Source organism: Impatiens glandulifera, chromosome 9, assembly GCF_907164915.1.
Source record: "Impatiens glandulifera chromosome 9, dImpGla2.1, whole genome shotgun sequence".
Classification (NCBI taxonomy): domain Eukaryota; kingdom Viridiplantae; phylum Streptophyta; class Magnoliopsida; order Ericales; family Balsaminaceae; genus Impatiens; species Impatiens glandulifera.
The window spans coordinates 17391318-17401063 of NC_061870.1; the positions used below are offsets into that span (position 1 = coordinate 17391318).

Consider the following 9746-nt stretch of genomic DNA (forward strand, 5'->3'; position numbering starts at 1 on the left):
TCGATTAAAATATTTTTTTAAAGTGCACATGTCATTTACAATTTCGGTTGATTATCCCACTTAGGATTCGAGAGCAAGTTAAGGTATGAGGCCGACCAATTTCGGATCCTACAAATCGCCCTTGAAGACGGTATAAAAATGTTTTCAAATAAAAAAAGAAATATATATATATATATATATATATATAAAAAGAAGATATAAAATTGATGTGATCCAAAGAATTTTGTAAAAACATCTAAACGGCACATTGAGCACCTAACTTGTTTTTACCTAAATATATATATTTTTTTTAAATTCAAAAAAGAAATTATTATTATAATATATACTACCTAAACAAACTAGGAACTGGACCCATGGTTTCTCTTACCAAATCGAGGCTGGTATTTATGGGTCCCACTGGACAAGATGATTCCAGATCCAACGGATGAAATCTCTCAACTCTTTCCCCACGCAATCACTGTTTCGCCATCTTCAATGCATGAATGAAGGTTAAGAAAAAAGTGATATATTTAATATTTAACATAATGTTAATAAAAAATTCAAATTATTTAAATAAAACATTTACATTATAAATATATAATTGAATAGTGAGTTATTTATTATTAATAATTTATAATTAATTATTAAAAAAATTAAAGTGGTTAATATGTATCAAAATTCTGAAAATAATATATTAAAATATCTACAATATTATATATATATATATATATATATATTATTAATTGAGGAGTGATACAGAGAAGAAATTTTGTGAGGGAATGACTTGCATCAACTTCATTGGTTTGGTTGGAAAATGTAAGAGGAAAGAGAAAAAAAAGGAAATTATTTGATTTTTTCAACGAATAAAATTATGCCAAGTCATTCCCTCATCAAATTCCCTCATCAAATTCTCTCACATAATCATTTCTCTTATTAATTATACCTAGTCACTCAACTATAAAGAGAATAATAATCAACTAAATTAATTTAATTTTAACATTAAACTATTATATATATTAAAAGGTGAAAATAAAGTTGCATAAAACCCATTAATATCAACCTTCCAAATATTGAGGTAAAACTATTCATCTCCATTTCTGATTAATGAGGATAATGAAATATTAGGTATGACCTATATAACCCAATAACTTTATTTACAATGATCTATAGAATTTCAATAATTTCTCATTAAGCTATACTTAGTGGATTGTATTACTTAGTTGTATGTTAGTGAATTGTATTTTTGGTTGGTGAAAATATTAGTGCATTGCATGTTATAAAACCCTTTTTATATAAAATAAATAAATTCAATTTTTACTTAAAAGTGTTTTGATTTAAATATAAATTTTGATAAAATAAAGCCAAATAATAAAATAAATAAAAATATTACAAAATATAGTTACAAACAATTAGATAAAATATAGTTTTATACATGTTATTATTTAAAAGTTAAAAATTACGAGTTTAATTTTTATTTAAATACTTTAAATTAAAATGTAATAAAAAATAAATAATTTATCAAACATTTTATTTATGCAACCTAATGTCACAATAATTGATCAACCTACCCTCAAAACTAATTAATTGTCTAGTATTCATTTACATCAAATAACAAGTTATTAGACTTTTGAATCAATTGATTTTATTTATTATTATTTTGTTTAGAATTAAAATAACACTCTACCATTATTTTGTCTATTAATATCACTTTTATTTATTTATAGTAATATAGTGGGTATTAATTTTGAATTTTAAAATAATCAATGCTCATTAATAATCAGAAGTATAGTCAAGTTTAAAATATTTTATCCCATATAAAGTTGTAGTTCACAAATAATAAAAAAATAAAAAGTACAATTTTAGAAATACAAAAATGATTTATTATAGCTTTTTATTTATTTAAGTGTATATATTAATATTCTAGAAATTTAAATATTGTTTTTTTTTATACAAAAGTAACATAACTTTTTTTAAATTAGTGATAAAAATTCAATACACTACTTCATATCCAACACAAGTCTAACCATCTACAACTACAAGTGATCTATTTAACATTTTTGAATTTAGGTTAGATATATAATCAATTAATTTATAAAGTTGAAACACAATCTTATATTATATATATAAAAAAAGTAATGAAAAAAACTTTAATTAATTGATCATTAATGACAACAGTAGTATGTTTTTTATTTAATTTAATTTAATTTATGGGACTGTTCATCAGAAGAGGAGATCCAGAATTATTTAGTAATTTTTTAGAGAGAGAGATTCTGCGTGTCAAGTTTATGAGAATTTTCTGATTAATCTTCAAGAAGAAAACTGTGTTCTTTATATTCTTGCTTTTTCATCACATCATCTTCTTCCTTGTTAACTTGTTCATAGTACTGTTTGCTTTGCTTTGCTTGATCATCCATTATCACGCAGACAGTGATACAGAGACAGGGTCTGATTCAAAGAAACGAAACAAAACGAGGGTTTTCCGTACTTTTTGCTTTTATACATTCTGTTGATACAATGGTTATCGCTAATGAATCACTCATGCCGGACCATCGTCAAGTGTGGAGCAATGGCGGTGGCGGTGGTGGCGTTGTCAATCCCTCAGTGGGTGAACTTGAAGGTTTGCTTTTGATTCTTTTTCAAGATTTGGGTGGTTTTACTTCACTTTAAGGAAATTACTATCATTCATTCTTTTTCAAGATTTGGGTGATCTGACTTCTTTAAATCGTTTTTTGTGTTATCTTCTGCATATAACATGGACCCTAATGTCTGATTTTATGATTCAGGAGCTTTAAGAAGGTTGAAAGTTGATCATCCTGAACGGCCTGGAGAACAGGACTGTGTATACTATTTAAGAACTAGACATTGTGGGTATGGAAACAATTGTAGGTTCAATCATCCTGCTTTTGTAGGACAGGTACTGGAATTCATTTGACTTGTTTTACTGTTTTCTATTGACATGATCTATTTAATAGTTTGTGCAAGTTCTTGTTTAGGGTGTAACCAATGAAGAAGAATTGCCAGAAAGAGTTGGGAAACTTGATTGCTTGGTATACCATTCTTTTTTCTTTACCTGTAATGTTGTTTCGATAATCCTAATTTTCAACTTGTGTTTCAGTACTATCTTAGGACAGGGACATGCAAATATGGATCGTTGTGTAAATATCATCATCCGCCGGATAGGCATAATGCTGCACAGGTTGTGTTCAATTCTCTCGGCCTGCCTATGCGACAGGTAGGTTTTTTTTATAATTGATGTAGTACATGTAGAATTGTGGAATATTAACTCGTTTTTGATTGGTTTTGTAGGAAGAGAAGTCATGTCCATTCTACATGAGAAATGGACACTGCAAATATGCAGCTGCATGTAAATTCCATCATCCTGAACCTGGACTACCATTTCAGCAGGTGTTTCAAAATTATGCCCCTTTTATTTTACCTACACAAAGTATCATGCCTTCAAATGGATGGAATGCTTATCTGGTTAGTGAATTCTGTCTTTTATGTTAATGCATGTCTGAAAATTATATATATGTTTGGCATAAGCATTTGTATCTATAGCTTCAGTGATTGAATTTTCTTCTAGTGTTTCAAATTTCAATATTTCTCAACTAATGGTGCTTTTGAATGACTGAACTTGGTAATATTTATTCAACTCTCCAAAAAGTGCACAACTGGAGTATTTATTCACGATTTGTGTGGCTTACAAATTCTTCTATTATTTCCAATGCAAAGTTATTAAACATAAAGGTTATATGGGGTTATTTGGGTAGAAATACAAAAGAGATAATATAGTTTTTATATAGATAGTATTTTAGAATTTTGGTTAATGATTTGAATGATGAGTAGATTATTGATTTGATAGTGGGTTATTTGAATTTAATCACCAATAAGCCACATCTAATAGGATCTTCATTTGCATGTTATTGGGTCTCTCTCCAAAAGCCAAGTAATCTAAATTGGAGAGTTACCATGAAAGAGGCCCTAATTTTCATTTGACAGACCATTTTTATTCATTTACATTTTTCTATTTATCAAATCTCGAACAGGGGTGCTTGAGTCCATCATCTGCTATACCTTCTTTGGGGTCGGATCTTTCTTATTACAAAAGTGTGGTGGAACCAGGGTCCAGTTCAATGGAATCAATTGTTTCTCATCTGCCTGAAAGACCTGATAAACCAGAATGCCGGAATTACTTGAACACAGGAAGCTGCAAATATGGATCAGGATGCAAGTTCCATCATTCTCGGGAAAGAGCTCCTCAGTCGGTTCCTAACACTTTAGGGCCACTTGGACTTCCAATGAGACCAGTAAGTCAATAATAATCTATTCATCAACTTGCACCACTTTCTTATGAACTGATAAACGGAGGGATTGATAATTAAGTGTCTTGATGGAATGGCAGGGAGAAGCTGTGTGTTCATTCTATAGTTCTCATGGATTATGCAAGTATGGGCCCACGTGCAAATTTGATCACCCATTTGCAGGGTATTCGTATAGCATGAGCCTTCCAACTCTCTCCTCCACACTTTATCATCGAATGAACCCGTCTCCATCTATGGTCTACTATGCTGAAGCATGTCCAACTAAAAGTTCATACAAGTTAATAACCGGCTGGACCCAGAAACCTGAGGTGGTTCCAATTGACAAAGATCAGGTCCCAACTGTTGAGACTTCATCTGAACAATCTGTCTCTCTTTAAATCAAGGGGCTCTTATCACTGATGCATGATGTCATGCAGTTAAAGCAACACTTTTTGAACTTTTTGTGCATCCCCTTTTCACCTAGGAAGGCTCTTTCTTTTTGGGTTCTGTTTTGTGGTGAATAAAAATGGTGGTGAAGAACTCTTTGGGAATTGTTGGAAAGTAAACAATGTTTGTTCACATATGTGTGGTTATGAAAGATTTATTTTGCTTCTCAAGTTACTTGCCATATCTACTTTCAAATGTTTGAAATATTGATCACACTTGAAATAACCATATATTTGTTTAATTTTTTTTTAGTTATATAAAATCAAACAAAATTGAGAAAGAATCCCATGTTTTAAGAAAGTAAATGCTATATTTTCAACTAATGGTCAAACCGTACCCAAGCTGTAATAGTTACAATTTGTTATATGCCCGTGAATGTAGAATCCAAAAAAGTCCAAAATTTTCTTTCAACATCTAGTCCCTTTCTTTAACATCTAGTTGTCAGATGACGGGGGTTGAAGGTGATTATAATCTCCATGTCCAACCTTTTTATTTCTCAACAGGCTCAAGAACTTTCTCTTTCATCCAAGCTTTAATTTACTGTTTCAGAAACCCTCTTTCACTAACAGCTGAAATGGTCAATAGATTCATAAACTTTACTGCAGCTTCTCTAGTTATTCTACTATGTGGGTCAGCAGCATTTGGAACCGAAATCGATTATTCTCCTGTTAAAGCTCCTGTTGCCGGAATTTGCAAGACACTGGTTGAAACTCAGGGTTATGCTTGTGAAGAACACATGGTAATCAGTTACTGATTTTAACATGAATTGAAAAATTGAAAATCATCGTGATTTTATTTATTTATTTATGTTATGGAGGTTTCAGGTGATAACAGAAGATGGGTATATTCTAAGCTTGCAAAGGATTCCGATGGGCAGATTAGGGAAAACCGATGGGGATCGCCCCCCTGTCCTGTTACAGCATGGGCTGCTAATGGTCGGTCGGTAGTTGTTATTTCTTTGTTCTTCTTTAGGAAAATTACAAGAATCTCAAGTATTCCTTATAAGTGTGGGTCAAATTGGAGGAATATATTTGTGTTGAGCCAGCTTGTTTGATTAATATTCTCAGCATGGACTGTTTTTTATGTACTGTCCTGTATGCCCTTTGAATATTTAGTTGATGACTTTATTAAAGATCACATGAAAAGTTATTTGAATTAAATCAAAATAACCCTTCATCAAATAGGCTATCAGATCCTACTTCACAATATTCAGTGGTTTCCTTAACTTGGTTTCCTTAATGCAGTCAATCAATATTATGGGAGACTAAGAACATGATGCAACCTCTATTATTAGCATTTCACAATTTTATTTTTTTTACTTCAGTTTTATTTTTGCCCTGTGTATTTGAGGATTTAACAAGGTAAGGAGCAAAAAAAAAACTTTTAGCATTGAATAAATGCCTTTTTCTTAGTTAAAGAAAATAGGCCCTTTTGGGGAAAGAATCTTCCTTGAAATTTTGTGTTTCCAATTTGTCTTGGACTTGCTATTAGAATTTTAGATAATGATTAGTCTGTGTTTAAGAATACAACATGGAATGACAAATATGTGTAACCGCATGTGTAGGATGGTATAACATGGCTACTGAATCCCCAAGACCAGGCTTTGGCATTTGTTATGGCTGACAATGGTTTTGATGTTTGGGTTGCAAGTACACGCGGAACTAAATACAGTCGAGGCCATACATATCTTAGTACTGATAACCCTGTAATTATTATTTTTATGTAATTTTACTGTTTTTTCCCCTTGTGTTTTCACTTAACATTTCCCAGTTTTCTTAGGCTTATTGGGATTGGTCGTGGGATGAACTTGTTGCTTACGATCTTCCAGCCACGGTTCAGTATGTAATGCGTCAAGCTGGGCAGAAGTTGTATTATGTTGGACATTCACTGGTAAAAAAACACTTGTTTCAAGCTATTTTAGTATTCTTAAACTTAGTCGTAATTGGAGCATTGATTAATGTTTTGATAATATGTCATATTTTAGGGAACTTTGATTGCCTTGGCTTCTTTCTCAAAAGGAAATCTCATCAACATGGTTAGATCAGCTGCCTTGCTTAGCCCGATTGCTTATTTGAGTCAGATGTCTTCACCACTTGCAATCAATGCAGCTGAGAATTTCATTGCTGAGGTAGAAGTTAAAACCAACCATCCATTATCAATTAGGTTAGGATTAGATGAAAACAACTCAAACACGAATTATCCATTTATAGTAGTTCAAGTAGTAATAGTCTTGAACTAAGAGGCTAAGGTCTCGGGTTAAAAACAACAACTGAATTCATTCCTCCTATCCGGTTTAGAAATCACATTTCATATTGCGTTGAATCTTATATTATTCACTTTCAAGATTTAATACGTCATTACATCTCTAATAACATTTATATGATTTTCATGTCTTATCACCAAGACCTTGTACAGTGTGGGTGTTCATGAATTTGATCCAAGAGGGTATGGATTATGATCTGATCATTCCTGTTATTGATATTTTCTCTTCATTCAATACAAATCGTCTTTGATTTCACGATGATCCGAGCAGGAATGACGTGATCGAACTCCTCAAATCGCTCTGCCTGAACCCTGGCCTGGATTGCTTTGATTTGTTAACCACTTTCACAGGTAACTAGTTATACACGAAAATGAACTGTACTTAAGTCACTGGCTTTTTTTTTTCATATATACAGGCCAGAATTGCTGCCTGAACTCTTCAACAGTTCAACTTTTTCTCGAGCACGAGCCTCAGCCAACCTCTACGAAGAATATAATCCATCTGTCGCAAAGTAAGTGGTTTTGGAATTCGCGACTATATGTTAGGACATGGTTTTTTCTAATTTGTTTCTTTGGGTGGAGACAGTGATAAGAGGAGGAGGATACATTGCAATGTTCAACTACTCGAGTGAGGCTGATAACATGAAGCATTATGGGCAGATGAAACCACCATTGTATGAGATGGTGGGAATAGCTGGAAAACTTCCACTTTTGATAAGTTATGGAGGAAAAGATGCACTCTCAGATAGCATAGACGTGGGGATGTTGATTCAAATGCTGCAAAAAGGCGGTCACAAGATGGTGGTGCAATTGAACGTGGATTATGGTCACGCCGATTATGTCATGGGTGTGAACGCTAGACAAGATGTCTATGATCCTCTCATTTCTTTCTTTAGGTCGACTAGGATCTAATGATTTTCCCATTTTCTCAATGAATCTATACAGCCTAGGTAAACTATAAAAAAACACAAGCATTTGAACTAAGTAATTCTCTAGCATATGAATTTAACATCATTCTGCACATACAATCTTTTTTGAAATTCAATTTATAGGAAGATACAAATTAATTAGCTATAAAGTAAAAATTTACTACATTTAAATATACTAGCATGTAGCTCATGTAACTGTAATAATATAAAATTTTTAGAAAAAAATTACGTTAAAAATATAACTTTATAATTTAATTTAATATTTTTTTTTATCTAATTATTAAAAAATATAACAAAACTTGCCTTGATCCACTTGATTTATTTAAAATTGTTTTTTATTTAATTAAACCTACCCAAATTCATATAAATTGAAGAAAACATTTATTAGGTAAAAATAAAAATAATTTCGCTAAAACAAATCTTTAAATATTATATTTTGGATCAAACTACCAAACAATATAAAGTTCTACTGGTCTAATATTACTTATTATTATATATTAATTTTAAATAAATAAGAATATTAAAAAAATCATCTAACTAATTCATTTAATTTTTTTTTATATCTATAATAATTTAGATTATTTAATAACCAAATTTGAGAGTGAATTCTTAAACATGATCTTAAGCCCTAAATCACCCTCCGTGGAGGAGTACTTAGATTTTTTCTCAAATGTTTACTTTACTTAAGCCAACATACTTACGAAATGTGAACACTTTAACCGCTAGACCACCGTTTATGATTGTTAAAATAATTTTATAATTTTGTGCATGTATATATATTTTGGTTAAGTTGCAAGTTTGAAACATATATATAACATTTTTAATTTTATTTTTAACCGTTTTAAGTTTATGAACGGGTTAACCCACAATCCGACCCAAGTATCAATTTACTCTCACATATATATATCTAAATTAACCACAACTCTCGACCTGACAATTCTAGACACTTTAAAAATTAAGCATTATATATATATATATATATATATATATATATATATATTTGAACTAGCATATTTAATGATATAATATGATGATTTTAGGTGATTTTATTGAAGCTAATGCTATAAAATTCTTATTTTTGAGTATGCCACATCAGATATTGACTTCTACAAAGGTAAATATTGTGTATTTAACATAAATGTTTGATTTGTATTTAAATAAAATAATAAAAATATAATTAATTAATTGTATTTAACTATATATTTAAACTCATTTATTAATATATATAACAAAAACAAAAACAAAATTAGACACCTTATAATTTACCAATTGAGGCAAGGTTAAAAAAAATAAGAATTTGTTACCTCTAACTGAAATCTTACGTACTAATATTTAAAATAAATATAACTCAAATTATTCACTATTACTATTGAACCTAAATAAAAAAACACTTTATAATAATAGGTAACTCAATATTAGTTAACCCTGATAATATAAAAAAAAAAAGATAATATATAATCGTATGAGTTAATTGATTAAATTTAAAATATATATCATAAAAAATAGAGAGAGTGTGAAGAATAATTAATTAAAAAATATAAAAAATTTATATTTAATTTTTTATTCTCTTAAATATATATTTATCAAATATAATATATATTTGAAAATATATATTTTTGCTATTTTTTTATTTGATTCATTATTGTCCCTATTAATGTTTAAAATAAATTATTAATAAAGATATAAAATATAAATTATTAAGTAAGAGAAGAGAGAGAAATTATTAATAAACATGAGAGAGATAAATAAACATTTAAAGTTATAATTAGTCAACCGTCTAGTCAGCATTCCACATCAGTTCGCTACACATTCGCTGCAAAACTTTTCG

General features: G+C 30.0%; 2 protein-coding genes across 3 annotated transcripts; both read left to right on the top strand.

Moving 5' to 3' along the window:
* Positions 1-2229: 2229 nt before the first annotated feature.
* LOC124916715 (zinc finger CCCH domain-containing protein 3-like) lies at positions 2230-4900 on the top strand. The gene is made up of 7 exons (XM_047457469.1): positions 2230-2596; positions 2763-2893; positions 2973-3026; positions 3095-3211; positions 3286-3459; positions 4026-4286; positions 4382-4900. The coding sequence occupies exons 1-7, from the start codon at positions 2494-2496 to the stop codon at positions 4676-4678; spliced, it is 1137 nt and encodes a 378-aa protein (XP_047313425.1). The 5' UTR covers positions 2230-2493; the 3' UTR covers positions 4679-4900.
* Positions 4901-5172: 272 nt separating this feature from the next.
* On the top strand, positions 5173-7987 carry LOC124916714 (triacylglycerol lipase 2-like). Of its 2 annotated transcripts, none has more exons than XM_047457466.1 (9): positions 5173-5466; positions 5552-5662; positions 6292-6432; positions 6507-6617; positions 6712-6855; positions 7132-7172; positions 7261-7340; positions 7406-7501; positions 7576-7987. In XM_047457466.1, exons 1-9 carry the CDS (start codon positions 5173-5175, stop codon positions 7899-7901), a joined length of 1344 nt encoding a protein of 447 aa, XP_047313422.1. In that variant the 3' UTR covers positions 7902-7987. The 2 variants fall into 2 exon arrangements, with proteins under 2 accessions (XP_047313422.1, XP_047313424.1); XM_047457468.1 differs by having other exon boundaries at positions 5176-5466; positions 5545-5662; positions 7576-7985.
* Positions 7988-9746: the final 1759 nt, after the last annotated feature.